At 42.6% G+C, this 15,525-nt stretch overlaps 1 protein-coding gene across 4 annotated transcripts in view; it reads right to left on the reverse strand.

Annotated features, from left to right (window-relative positions):
• The window catches only part of BANP (BTG3 associated nuclear protein), a 280,256-nt gene that overhangs the window by 150,398 nt on the left and 114,333 nt on the right, over positions 1-15,525 (reverse strand). For all 4 annotated transcript variants that reach the window (XR_012906631.1, XM_075939922.1, XM_075939923.1 and 1 more), the window contains one exon: positions 12,392-12,631. Coding sequence is in view for 3 of the 4 variants with exons in the window: in XM_075939922.1 (XP_075796037.1) it covers positions 12,392-12,631 (240 nt within the window). In the remaining variant the exon portion in view is untranslated. The remainder of the gene's footprint in view (positions 1-12,391; positions 12,632-15,525) is intronic.

Raw genomic sequence — 15,525 nt, forward strand, 5'->3', positions numbered from 1 at the left:
GAAACCTCTATGCAGAAGACAAATACTATTTTTAACCACTTTAATTTAAACGAAACAAGCACAGAAATAGTTTTCTTACCTTGTCAATCTTTCAGAAAACTTTCCCTTTACATTTTTAGTAGTATACATGTAACACAGTATTGTATTATATTTCTTTTTTGGGGGGGAGGCCTCTGCTGCTGCTGAATTGAGTACTTCCAGTTCCAAATGAGGTGTGGGGTTTACTCTACCATAGTGCAAGGCATTAGAGCAGAGGTTCTCAAACTTCTTGGTCCATGGCCCACCGGGCTCAATGCAAGCCTTTCTGAAGACCACCAGTTGCTAATGGAAACTCACTGTTAATTACATAACTATGCCGGAGCCATTTTGCTAGTGCTGCAGCTAGGGAGAATGGTTTAACCAGTAAGAAAGGAAATATTAATTTAAATTATTAAACAGATTAGCATATCAAACTTTATTTTACACACAGTAAAATATTAATTCATGTCCAACACAAAAGGTTTCCATGTTTTCTTTCTTTATGGCAAGGGTGGGGAATCTTTTTTGGGTTGGGGACCACTGACCCACAGAAAAATCAGTTGGGACCGCACAGGTGAGAAGCAAACAAAAAAACATCACCACCACACACAACCTCCAAAAACCCCCAATCCTCACTGATGCGGTCCCCAACTGAGATACCTCAGTCTTTTAGCACTCCAGCCCCACCAGGGAAGATGGAGGGGCAGGGAGGACTGAGGTTCAGGGCTTGTTATAGGCCAGATTTACTCTTGTGGGGTTCCAGGGTTAATGGACTTTGTGGACCCACCCAAGCGCTGGTGTTGAGACAAAATGGGGGTTCAGTGTGGGGGACAGGGCTGCCAGCAAGAGGGATGGGGTTGCAGGATCTGGGTGGGAGGTGGGGTACAGGGGAGTTGAGAGTGCAAGGTCTGGGTGGGAGGTGGATGTAGGACGGGGTTAGGTCTGTATGGGAGGCAGGGTGCAGGAGCAGGCTGGGAGTAGAATGTCTGGTCAGGGAGAGGGGGCAAGAGCAAGGAAAGGTACCATGTGTGGCCTGCAGAGAGGGTGCAGGAGCAAGAGTGGGTGCAGGAGCGGGCTGGGAGTAGGGTGTCTGGCTAAGGGGAGGGTTCAAGTGAGGGTTGGGGTAGGGTGTCTGGCCAGGGAGGAGGGTGGAACAGCAAGCAAGGATGCAGGAGCGGGCTGGGGATAGCATGTCTGGCTGGAGGGGAGGGTGCAGAAGCAGTGTGGAGGTGCAGGGTCTTGGCAGGGGGGTGCATGAGAGGCCTGGGGGTGCAGGGGTCTGGGCATGAGGGGATGGGGGCATTTACTTGCCTTTGAACCCCGCGCCGCTCCCAGGCACAACCTCCCATTGCTCCCATTGGCTGGATTCTGGCCAAAGGGAGCAGCAGGGAAAGCCTTGCTGAGCCTCGCTGTGCGCTGAGTTTATTCCCCGCGAGCTGGATTGCTCCACAAGACTGGGGAGGTCAAAAAGGCAAATAGGATGCTAGGAATTATTAGGAAAGGGATAGAAAATAAGACCCAGAATATCTTACTGCCCCTGTATAAAACTATGGTACGCCCACATCTTGAATACTGTGTACAGATGTGGTCTCCTCACCTCAAAAAAGATATTTTGGCCTTGGAAAGGGTTCAGAAAAGGGCAACTAAAATGATTAGGGGTTTGAAATGGGTCCCATCTGAGGAGAGGTTAAAGCGACTGGGACTTTTCAGTTTAGAAAAGAGGAGACTGAGGGGGGATATGATAGAGGTCTATAAAATCATGAGTGGTGTAGAGAGGGCTGATAAAGAAAAGTTATTTATTAGTTCCCATAATAGAAGAACTAGAGGACACCAAATGAAATTAATGGGTAGCAGGTTTAAAACTAATAAAAGAAAGTTCTTCTTCACACAGCGTGTAGTCAACCTGTGGAATTCCTTGCCAGAGGAGGCTGTGAAGGCTAGGACTATAATAGAGTTTAAAGAGAAGCTAGATAATTTCATGGAGGTTAGGTCCATAAAAGGCTATTAGCCAGGGGATAAAATGGTGTCCTTGGCCTCTGTATGTCAGAGGCTGGAGAGGGATGGCAGGAGACAAATCGCTTGATCATTGTCTTCGGTCCACCCTCTCTGGGGAACCTGGTGCTGGCCACTGTCGGTAGACAGGATACTGGGCTAGATGGACCTTTGGTCTGACCCAGTATGGCTGTTCTTATGTTCTTATATTCCCCTCCAGTGGAAAGCCAACGGTGGCACTCCAACTTCACAGAGGGAGGGAGGGAGAGCCTGAAGTGCCAGCATGGGCTCCCCACTGCAGAGGAAAGGAGGCGCGCTGAGCTTGAGCCATGGACCACCTGGAAGACAGCTGTGGTCCATGGACCAAAGTTTGAGAACCACTGCATTAGAGGGTTATTAGTAAGGCAGGAGGCTGATAAGATATGATCGCTCATTTACACAGGTGGACACATCAAGATTTATCCTAACTAATGGAACCTACATATAAAAACTGAGTTTGAACTGTACCCTGTCTTTCCACTGGACTGTTGTTTTCCCGAGACTCCTTTATTCTCTTTAATATCCCAGCTATGGACTTAACTGTGAAATATGGATTCACTCTCTTTAGTTTGCCAGTGATCTTAGAATTAAGGACCAAATGAAATTTGTGTGATGGGTATTTTTAAAAGCATGATTAGCAGGCCTTCTACAGTGGACTCCCTAGAGTATTATCCTGACCAAATTAAAATACACTCCTCTCTTTGAAGAGCAATATTTTTAATTTGTGTTAAATATACAAAACCCTACCCAGTTCATCTAGTGTGTAAAATACAGATTGTTCAACCAAGTCATTTAAGCTCTCTAATAAGTATTTTATTAGAACAAGATATTAAACAAAATGAGAACGGCTACAGTTTCTGGCTCTCCTGGAGGAATCCAAGTGCTGCATGCACAGCTGCAAGTGTTGGGCCCAACAAAGACTTGTGGTTACATTTGTTTTATCTGGTCCAAGTGTTTTTATACTGTGTTTCTGGTTATATTCCACCAGAGACTGATACAATGCATAGAATGAGTTTCAAGACATCACACAAAGCCTAGTGCAGAATCATGGAAAGTAAAGGTCGATGTAAAACTAGAGCTGACGAAAAAAAGGATGCAAAAAAACCCCAAACCAACCATAAAAAGATGAGAGCGCAAAGAGGATAAATGGAGAAGGTATGGGTATCTTTCCTATTTCTGTTATTTCATACATTAAGTTTGATAGCCCTCTATTAAATAGTTATAATAATGGCAACTACTAGTCGTAAACTAGAAAGCAGTCAGATGGGCATAGTGGTAGCTGGGCTTAGCGTCTGTGGATTCAGGACTTTGTATTGTTTCTTCTCTGGTATTAAATGTTCAGTATCTACTGAAGGTGAAATTGACATATGGAACATTTGTGATTTAACCTATGTTATTAAGACAAAAATCCTCAGAAAGAGAGGCTGAAGCTGACAACAATAAATTAATAGTCATCTGTGTGTTTTGAATAACAACTTATTAACCTGTCAAGACGCTAATATTTAAAGGGTAGCCTCCTGAATCAATGATCTGGATAGCCAAGATCACATGCACAGCTTATAATGCTAATATATATTTCCTGAGACGGCCAAAAAAAATCCTAGAACGTGCAATTACTTTGATAAGATTCCCATCTTGAGATCCTTGTTATCTGTGCAATGGCCAAGTAAAGAGATTTGGAGGGGGTAATCTATGTAGATAGTTAGAAGTGAAGTAATCCCCATTTCATGCAGGAGAACACTTATACATAGTCATCCAGAGTATTAGTTGCTTCAGCTCAATGTGTTTTCCTCTGCAGGTTTCTCTTTTAAGCCAGCTCCCTCCAGCACTGGCTCTTGCTCCCCCCTCTTGCTGCCTCTTTCTGATAGAGGCAGAAAGCGGGAGGAGCGACAAGTCGAGTCACTTGCTCATCGGGTAGTCAACTAGTCGCTTACATCCCCATAACATATGTTTGGGTTATGTGAATGTCTATGTACATACACAGATCAGACTGGCACTAGTTATGCAATCAGGCATGAATAAAATGTATTTCCTAATACACAGGTCTGGGAGATCTGCCTCTCGTGAGAAGAAAAGTAATCTTTAATGAATTTCATGAAGGAGTAGGGTGCTGAATTCTATTTAAGATAGTCACACTAGTTCTCCTGGATCAGGCAAACCTATAATTGATTTTTCTACCAGGCACTATACTTACGTCTCTTTCAGCTAATCTGGTCACTACTTTTACCGGTATTAGGACTACGACCTAACAAGAGTACTAAATTTTTGTAACCAAGTCTCTTATTTGACCTTCTTTTAAAAAAATTAACAGCCTCATATCAAGTGAAAAAGAAAAGACACATTTTATAGCATAGCTCGAATCAGACATATTCTCAAATGGATTTTAACATAATATGAAAAATGTGGAAGCTTGTTTTTCTACATATATTATGATAGTGCCATATAATCGCTGTTTTCAATTTTAGCAGTTGATATATACTATTTTATACATCTCAACACATATGTATTCAAGATGAAATAAAGTTAACCCTAGAATTGAAGTCAGCAACTTTATAATACGCTGTGGGGAATGTTCAGCAGAATAGTACTAAGATTTATGAAGAATTATACAAATACTTTTAAACTATGCAGACTTTTTCAAGTTCTTTCAGAAAGGGTGTCGATACTAAATATAAAAAATAATTATTAATACCAAAATTGGAACAATATTCCAACATTGGCATTGATCATGATTTTTCATATTTAGTGTCTACTTCCTTTAAGAAAGGATTTGAAAAAGACTGTGGAAGATTTTGTTAAACTTTCTACACCCAGATATTTTCCAGAAAGTTGTAAGCGAGGTGAAAGAGCATTTTATTATAGAATTGCTTTCATAGCTACCATGTTTGCTAATGTGAAAATTATTACAAAATTGTAAAACTTCAACTCTTTTTCACATTCAAGCAGAATGTATAATTTTTCGGCTTATCTATATTGTTAGATCATTTAAAATAACTGAGATATTGAAAGTGACTTATAAAAGGCACTACTGCTATTCCACTAGTACTCAATACCAATAACAAATTCCCTCTTTTATATTATTTTCCAGATCACAAATAGTCATTTAGCAGTGTATCATTTTACTGCATTTCTAGCTTCCTATAGTATACATTTAAAAAAACCCAAAAGCATGTTTGCAGATGTTATAAAATCTAAATATGAGCTAAGCCTACATTTTCAGTTATAACAAAGAAAGTCCTAACTGCTAACATTCTTAGATCGAGTTTCACCAGAAAACCCCTATATTTTTGGTAGAGCTGAAGTAATGAGCTATTTAAAACCATATAGTATGTTTAAACTATTCTGGTTACTTGCCAAAGCTCGTTCTCCATTGCCACCCCACAAGTACTTTTTGAAAATATATACCTCTATAGATAAACTCTGCCTTTCTGTTGTGGCAGAACTTATGCAATATATCAAGAATTTTTTAATAAACATACATCCCTTCATTGGGAAAGAGTGGCTTCTGCATATTATACTTTTCAAAATATGTTTTATTAAATACAGATTTGGTTGGATATTTTTTCCCCAGAAAAAGAAAGGGAGGAAAGTCTTTAATCTTTTCACTGACAAACTAGAAGATGAAATTTAAACCCAAAAGATCTCCATAAGGAACTGAATTTGCTAGTTGTGAATGTTATATAGTTGCCTGATGACATTAGATTTTTATGTAAGTTTAAAATACACACAGCAAAGCACTGAGCAGCCGCAGTCTTCATATTGAGGACAATGACATGATTCAGTTCTCACCTCCCTGCAGACCTTAGTTTTTGTTGGAGTTTATGGAACAACATATCAGCAATAAGACAGCCTGTCCACAAAGTGGTGTGACCAAGAGAATATGGCACTGCAGAACTTGCATTTTTTTTCAGTGCACCGATAAACTGTAGGGATGAAATTCTGGCCATACTGAAATTAATGGGAATTTTACCACTGACTTCAATGGGGACAGAATTTCACCTTGAGTGTTCAAGAATCATTACAGATGTGCAGTCTCACATGTGCTTACTTATGTTGCAGACAATTAATAAGCAAGCAACCAAAAGGGAATTTCATTTTTACTCACTTATTGCTAGTGATGATATGGAAGTTTATAGCACAAAAATCACAACAGCTGAGCCATTCACATTAGTATTGGACTCCTTTTTTGTACAAGGTGAATTGGTCCCTTCATCTCTACTCTTTGATGCCTTGGCTAATTATTTTAAGCCTCACTAGCCACACGCAACCACTTTCAGATACCCTAACACTGAGTGGAGCCAATAGACCTCTGTTTTAGATGCTGCAAGTACCCCTAACTTCAATTAGTGTTACTTTTACAAAGAATCTCCCTTTTAAATTATAACAGCAATATAATCACACAGATTCACTTAAGGAGCCTCATTTTCATTAGCCTGCTTTGCACATACAAATCTACTAAATGCACGTACAAACAGCACTTAGGGCAGCAATCATCCAACCTGTGCACATAAATTTAGGCGGCTACATGCACACCTTTTGTAAACAGATTCCTTTTTTTTTTCATTTTATGAACAAATTTTCAAACAAAACTATTTAGCCTTATAAAAACGTATGAAAATAATGCTGTTCCATGCAGTAACTTAGAAAAGTATCATCATTTGCATTGTACAAGTACCTGAAAAGGCCTCTAAAATATGCAAGAACAAAATTATCAGTGTGTCTTATTAGCCCTTCCAGAGCCACCAACACATATTCATGATCTGAAACATGTTTTGTTAGTCTATGAAGTGCTACCAGACCATTTGTTGTTTTTTCCTGTACAGACTAACTCGGCTACCCCCTGAAGCATCAAATAACTGATTGAGTAATCTCTGTTAGTAACCAGTGTTATATGAGCAAGGTGCCTACTGTTTAGTCACACAATCAGGTGTCCTTCATCCATGTCTAAGACTATTTCAAACACTATGGGCATGTTTAGACTACTTTTTTTTTTCTGAAAGGAGATATGCAAATTTAACGCTAATTTACATATCTTCTTCCGATTGCTTTTTGAAAGCAGGTTTTTTGAAAGTGAAAGTAGTCTGGACACAGGTTTTTTTCTGGAAAATACCCTTTTTTGAAAAAACCACTCTTCCTAAAAAAAGGAGGAGATTTACGCAGTTTTTCGAAAAAGGGTTTTAAAAAAAACGCATCCAGACTACTTTCATTTTTGAAAAACCCTCTTTTGAAAAAGTAATTGGAAGAAGCTATGCAAATTACCACCGAATTTGCATATCTTCTTTTGAAAAAAAAATGTAGTCTAGACATGCCCTATATGTACCATAATCTACCTCCCACAATATCCTTCTGTGACGGGGCGGCCCCGCTCCACACGCAAGCCCAGGGAAACCACCTGGCGCAGGGGGCAGAGAGGGCCCCACCCACACAGCCCTACTGGGCATGCTCCCAAGGGAGCCCAGGTAGAAAAAGCTGCAGGCCTGCTCAGAAGGGGCAGACCATGGTCAGAGCTGGAGCTAGTGCCCACCCACCCGGGGCACCGACCGGACCACCAGAGAGGGGGTCGCCAGGCCTGCAGAACGCGCCACTGCCAGGCCCAAGCCGGGCTCGACCCCAATGGCGGAGCCACCAGCCAACCCCCCGTGACCCAGGCGTCGGACCGACCACCACTGACCCTGCTGACTTGGGAAGTGCGGTGACAGCCACCCGACTCATGCTGACAGGTGGGACAGTGACGGGCCGGGGGAAGGCGGTAGGAAGTGACCCAGGGCAAGGAGCTGGAACAGCCCTTGAGGGCTCGGCGTGTTGCGGGGAGGAGCCCCTGCCGAGCCAGTGGTGGGAGCCACCCGCCACTGATAGGGCTCTGGGTCGGGGCCCGGTGGAGAGGGAGGGCCCGGGCCCCCCTACCCCGAACCCCAGCGAGTGGGGACTCGGCTAAAGGACTAGGCCGGGAGGCCGTATTTCCCCCAATACTGGGGCAGGATACTTTGGAACTAGGCTTCTCAGCCTGCGGACTAAGGACTAGGCCAGGAGGCCATATTTCCCCTAATACAGGGCAGTATACTTGAGACTAGGCCAGTGGGCCGTATTTCCCCTAATAGAGGGGCGTTATACAAGGGGACTAGGCCCGATAGGTCTGAATGATGTCCCGGATGGAGGCGGCAGCCCCAAACAAGAGGGGAGCCCCCCGACACCTTGTTACCTATAAAACTACAGAAAAATTACCTATATCCCAAATACATATTACAATTTTGCTTAGCTGTGACAACCTCCTACCACTCCTCTAGACCAGTGGTTTTCAAACATTTTTTCTCATGACCCAGATGAAAAAAATTGTCAGTGCCCGTGACCCAACATAATTTGACTAGAGTGTGGGCTCCAGAGTAGGGCTGGGGATGAGAGCTTTGGGGTGTAGAAAGGGGCTTTGGCTTTGGCAGTGGTATGGGTGTGGCAGGAGAGGTTTACCTTGAGTGGCTCCTGGTTAGCGGTGCAGCACTGCACACCGTGCTGTGCCCCAGAAACCGCCAATGGCAGTGTGAAGTAAGCATTCAGTGCAGGGGCAGTGCACGGAGCCCGGTGCCCACCCCCCACCCTGCCCGCACACCTAGGAGCCAGACCTGCTGCCGACCACTTCTGGGGCACAGCACAGTCTGTGGTGCCAAGGCAGGCAGGGAGCTGCCTTAGCCCTGCCACTGCTCACCTGATCCCCCTGCAGCAACAAGACCCAGCTCCCGACATTTCATGACCCAGCCCTGGGATATGACCCGTAGTTTGAAAGCCACTGAGCTACACAAGGAGAGACAATAGTGCTTTATCATCCCATCAGCTCTATCTTGAATCCACCCACTATCACATTTAACTTTTCCCTAAAGTAGAGAAACACTTGCATGAACGACAGTGAGCTTGGCTAGAGTTTTCTTTGGCTAAATTTCAGGGAGGTCCACCTTTTGAAATGATACATATTGATAAAAGAATAAAATGAGTTTGTTCTACTTGGAATTTACATACCTCCCCTTTGTTTCCAGCTGGTAAAACTGAGATCCAAGCTCATATTTTTTATTATGTGAACTGTATCTATATTTCCAACAAAAAGAAATTGATTTTTTTCATCACAATGGTTGATATTTCTCAACTAGGAATGTGCTGCATTTGGTATGCTCTGTACCTGTGAACTAATATGAATTCAGAGTGTCTTACTAAACCAAAAAGAGAACACAAGAGATTTCTAGAAAACACACACTGCACAGAAATTTAAATTGGTCCTTTAGGATTCTCACATAAATAGAACCTAAGAAAACATTTGTCTAGTGGCAATGGTAACAAGAAAAACACCCAATCCTTACAGAATGCAATTTAATTTGATCATTTGGGACAACTGAGCATAATTCTAATAGTACTTCTAATATTTTCATGACTTAAAAAGCAAATCCAGAGTTTGAATACTCACCAAGACTATTACACCCATAAATTTCTTTCCACTCGGACTAGCATGGGCTATGAGAAACTCAGTGAAAACTGTCAAGATATAACAAGAATCTTTAAAATTTGCAATTCTCTATGGCTCTGTATTGAGACGAGGACCGGAAACAAAAGCCCATGTAGCACAGACTTGGTTTGAGGCCTAGCTAACAATGGACAAAACTTGGCTAATATAAAGCAAAGCTAAGTTGTGAGCAAAAGGCAGGCTCCCGCTCAGGGAAGCAAGAGAAACATTAACAGAAAACATGGAAATGGGAGAGGTGCTTAATAACTTCGTTGTTTTGGTTTTCACCAAGAAGGTTGGTAGTGCCTGGATGTCTAACATAGTGAATGCTAGTGGAATTGGGGGTAGTTTTAGAAATTAAAATAGGAAAAGAAGTTAAAAATTACTTGAAAACATCTAACTTCTCTCAGTCACCAGGGACTTATAAAATGCATCCTAGAATACTCAAGGAGCTGATAGAGGAGATGTCTGAGCCATTAGCTATCATCTTTGAAAAGTCATGGAAGTTGGGAGAGACTGCAGAAGATTGGAAAAGGGCAAATATAATGCCTCCCTCTATAAAAAGGGAACTAAGAGCACCCCAAGAAACTACAGACCAGTCAATTTAACTTCTGTGCCAGGGAAGATAATGGAGCAAATAATTAACAAATTCATCTGCAAACATCCGAAAGATAATAGGGAAACAGGTAACAGCCAGCATGGATTTGAAAAGTAAAAATTATATCAAACCAATCTGATAGCTTTCTTTGATAGGATACCAAGTCTTGTAGATAAGGGAGAAGCGATGGACATGGTTTACCTAAACTTTAGTAAAGTATTTGATATGGTTTTGCATGACCACCATATCAATAAACTAGGGAAATACAACCTAGATGGGGCTACTATAAGGTGGGTGCATAGCTGGCTGGATAACCATTCCCAGAGAGTAGTTATTAATGGTTCACAATCCTGCTGGAAGTGCATAACAAGTGGATTCCATAGGAGTTGGTTTTGGAACCAATTCTGTTCAATATCTTCAGCAACAATTTAGATATTGCCTAGGGATGTTGCGGAATCTCCATAATTGGAGATATTTAAAGTAGGTTAGAGAAGACATCTGTCAGGAATGATCTAGATCAGTGGTGGGCAACAGATGGCTAGCAGGCCGGATCCAGCCCACCAAGCTGCTGGATCCTGCCCATAGCCACCTTGCCAGCACACTTACTACATAGCAGCTCACACTTTAAACGGTGACTGCTAATTGCTTGGCACACTGGGGAGGGACAGGAAGGATTGGCACACTTTCCCCACCCCCAAGCAAAATCTCTCAGCTCTCACTGGCCAGTTTCCGGTCAATAGGAGCTGAGAAATTTTCCTAGAGGCAGGAAAATTACACTCCCTCCCTCCTCCCCACCCCATGCTGCAGCAGAGCCATGTGGTACAGCCAGTGCAGCAGACAGTCATGAAGCCTGACTCAGGTTGCTGCAGGGCTGCTGGCTGGGAGCTGCCTAAGTAAGCACCTCCCACCCAGAGCCTGCCTCTGTCACCCTATCCTGTCTCTCCCCTGAACGACCTGCCCCATGCCACTGCCTCCTGCTGCCCTAGATCACCACCCAAACCATCTGTAATCCCTCTCCCCACTTACCAAATCTTGGAGTGGCCCCCATTAAAAATTATTACCCATGCCGATCTAGATGGTGTTTGGTCTTGCCATGAGGGCAGAGGATTGGATTTGACCCTTTGAGGTCCCTTCTAGTTCCAGTGTTATAGGATTTATTTTCAGCATGATGTAAGATGCATTTTTTGTCCAGGCCATTCACTAACTGCAAGTTCTAGAATCTATTGTCACTGCTGGCTAGCTAGGTTTCCCTAAGATTAGCTAGTTTGTTGCCATAGAGGAGAGGGGACAAGAGCAAATTATCTAGAAAATAATGTCAGCTCTTAAATCAAGACCTTGCAAAGTATGCTCAGTGTTACGTGGGGGTTGAGCATCAATGTCTGTGACAAAAATAACTCAAGAAATAACAATGAAGTTAGTTTTCAGAGCAGAACCACACTTCAAAACGTACATATTAGAAAAATTAAGTTGGACCACCACTTGTTACAATGTGCTGTGGTCCTCTACAGACAATCTCTATTTGCCACATAAAAATATATTTATTTAAAGCTAAATTTGCAGACCAAAATAACTGTAGAGAAAGGAGGAGTTGGTCAGACTGAGGCATGACCTGCCTTACCATATTGTAGGCTTGGGGTACTGTCCAGAATAATGTCACTAGAGGAAGCAAAAAGTTCTCACCAGGTCAGACAATCATCTTTCAAGGATTGTACTTCCTAGGTGGAGACTCCAAATGAAACCATAAAAAATAGTGGGTGGAGCAGTTAGCAAAATATCTGTGGAATACTTCCAAGCCGGTGGAAGTAACTAGCTTAACTGATGACAGCACGTAGGTGCCACAGGAATGGAAACTTTACTGATGCAGAAATTAGACTAAATAAAAAAGAGACATACATAGCACCAAAACTAATAAGAAAGGGCCTACTTATGTCAGTAAATGGTCATCAAACATTGTATCTCAAATATGATGTCCAGAAGACAATTTAATTCCTATAGGATTCTATTTTGGGGGTTGGGGAGAATTAGAAAGGGAGAGGAGAGGCAAACAAATACCAGACCAGGTTATAACATTAGCCATAACTGAGAAAGTCTCTTCAAAAATATTTTGACAAATAAACCAAAAAAAGGAACGTGCATGGAGACTTTAGAAAACTTTGGTCTAAAGATTTACTTCTGCTTGTCTCTTCTGCTCTCAATTTGTCAGACAGTGCAGCTGGAAATCTCTCTATACCGCACGAGGCCAGAAACTTCAATATTATACTCACAGCGAATACCATAAATCATGAGAGGATCAAGCTGCTTCTTCCCATGCTTCCCTTGCCCTGAAAGGTTGGAGATGGCCTGAATTTCCCGGTGGAAGAGGTAGTCTAGCAAGGTCAGGGCCATCTTCTCAGCTGTGCGGCAATTGGTGCTGATATGCAGCATGTCAGCCGGGGTGATGGGGCAACGGACTCTCATCTCAGGATTGTTTTCATCTCCAAGCCACGTCCCATTGGGGTAATCCTCTAAAAAGAGAGAATCAGGAAATTCTAAGCGATGGCACAGGCTGCAACAGCTTTACTGAAAAGATATAAATATCATCAAGTCTTCCCCCCCCTTTTTTTTCTCCAAATATGTTCTCCATTAACTTCTTTCAAAGCTCATAGTAGTGACTGGCTCGCTCACAGGGTTTGTAATGGATAACAAGCCTTTATCCAATCCACATCAGCAGTAACTAAAGGTGGTTACCACTAACAGCTGTTTGGTGGCTTGCAAAAAAAGAGCAATTAGTCTTAGTCCAGATTTCCAACGCACAAATGAAATTTAACAGTCTCTAAAGAGAGGACAATGAGCAAAAGAAAATCTCACCCACAATTGTACGCATTCTGCCCCCTCAAAATAAGGGTCAGGGCATGTTTGTGGGATAAGGAAGCTAATATCTTCACGTGAACCACTTTTCTAGTAAGGCTTGTCCCTCCAACCTCACAAATCTGAATCATAATTTTCCCCTTAAGCAATGCAACCAGATGATCCTAAGCAAGACTGACAGCTTGAGGAAAATAAATAATTAGCAATAAGCAATAATTGCCTTGATTAATTACTTAAGGGTTCTAAAATAGGACAATCACTCAACTGTAGCTAAAGATCCCAAACAAAATGTTATGTTTTGTTTCAGACTTACTGAACAGTAGTCTGCATTATTTCCTACACACGTCATTTACCAAAGGACCAGCTCCAGCCTGGAGAATGAATCACCATTCATCTCTCAAGTGTCTCTTTCCTCCTAGTCAAGGGTGAGGTCATTAGCAGAAGAATATGTAATCATTATACTGGCTGCTAGTGCTATACCTGGCCTATACCTTATCCAGAAATTTTGCTTTTGCTCTTGTTCTGGACTCTCACGGTTTAGGAAAGTAAGTGCTTATTTTAAGCTAAGGGAAACTCTGAATTCTTAATGGAAATTAAATTTTGTTGGCAGTGCCAGAAGGCTGTGAATTCAGGCCACTAATCAGAAATAGCGAGTAACGTTCAGCGTGGACACTAGAGTCACACCTGGAGTACGGGATGCAGCTGCAAGGAAATGTGTAGTCCCTTTGGATGAGATGCTAAGCCAGGCTAAGTTTGCTTGTTTCAGTTAAAATGAAATTTCCTATAACAATCTTGACAATATTAGGGGAATAACCAAGTGGTCTAACCTAAGATTTCAATAATGACTGACCCAGATTGTGTGGCTTTAATTTCAATGTTTGCACAACTTTGTAGGGTAAAATGCATGAAGGCTGCTGACTTGGGATTTGTGCCAATCATTCATGCTATGCTGGCATTGTATTGCTTTTTCACATATCTTCAAAGTGTATATATATGAAACAGATCTTTTAACTATATGGTTTATTTTTAAAGACATGTATGTAATGAAGTATTATGGTATATATAAAGTCACAAACACCTAGAACACAAGAACATAAGAACGGCTGTACTGGGTCAGACCAAAGGTCCATCTAGCCCAATATCCTGTCTGCCGACAGTGGCCAGCACCAGGTGCCCCAGAGAGGGTGGACTGAAGACAATGATCAAGTGATTTGTCTCCTGCCATCCCTCTCCAGCCTCTGACAAACAGAGACCAAGGACACCATTTTATCCCCCTGGCTAATAGCCTTTTATGGACCTAACCTCCAGGAAATTATCGAGCTTCTCTTTAAACTCTGTTATAGTCCTAGCCTTCACAGCCTCCTCTGGCAAGGAGTTCCACAGGTTGACTACACGCTGTGTGAAGAAGAACTTCTTTTTATTAGTTTTAAACCTGCTACCCATTAATTTCATTAGGTGTCCTCTAGTTCTTCTATTATGGGAACTAATAAATAACTTTTCTTTATCTGCCTTCTCCACACCACTCATGATTTTATATACCTCTATCATATCCCCCCTCAGTCTCCTCTTTTCTAAACTGAAAAGTCTCAGTCGCTTTAACCTCTCCTCAGATGGGACCCGTTCCAAACCCCAAATCATTTTAGTTGCCCTTTTCTGAACCCTTTCCAAGGCCAAAATATCTTTTTTGAGGTGAGGAGACCACATCTGTACACAGTATTCAAGATGTGGGCGTACCATAGTTTTATACAGGGGCAGTAAGATATTCTGGGTCTTATTTTCTATCCTTTTCTTAATAATTCCTAGCATCCTATTTGCCTTTTTGACCGCCGCTGCACACTGTGTGGAAGTTTTCAGAGAACTGTCCACGATAACTCCAAGATCTCTTTCCTGATTTGTCGTAGCCAAATTAGCCCCCATCATACTGTACGTATAGTTGGGGTTATTTTTCCCGATGTGCATTACTTTACACTTATCCACATTACATTTTATTTGCCATTTTGTTGCCCAATCACTCAGTTTGGTGAGATCTTTTTGGAGTCCCTCACAGTCTGCTTCTGTCTTGACTATCTTAAACAGTTTTGTACCATCCGCAAACTTTACCACCTCACTGCTTACCCCTTTCTCCAGATCATTTATAAATAAGTTGAAAAGGACTCGTCTGGAAATTGGCCTGTTTTTCATAATCATCCTACAGTAAAACTTCATTGGTCTGGCATCTGATGGTCCAGCACTATCGGGAACCCGGAAGTGCTCCGGGCAGCCGGACCATTGGAGCTGCTCTGCCCCCAGCTTCCCCGATTCAGCCGCTGCTGAAACTGACCAGCAGCTGAATCAGGGAAGCAGGGGGCAGAGCAGCTGGAGTGCTGCCGGTAGGTCCCGTAGCACTGCTCCTCGGTGCTGTGAGACCAACCCGGCAGCACCCCAGCTGTCCCCGATTCAGCCGCCGCTGAAACTGACCAGTGGCTGACTCCGGAAAGCCCGAGGCACAGCTGCTCTGCCCCGGGCATCCCGGAGTCAGCCGCTGGTCAGTTTCAGCAGCGGCTGACTTGGG

Source organism: Pelodiscus sinensis, chromosome 12 (assembly GCF_049634645.1).
Source record: "Pelodiscus sinensis isolate JC-2024 chromosome 12, ASM4963464v1, whole genome shotgun sequence".
NCBI lineage: Eukaryota > Metazoa > Chordata > Testudines > Trionychidae > Pelodiscus > Pelodiscus sinensis.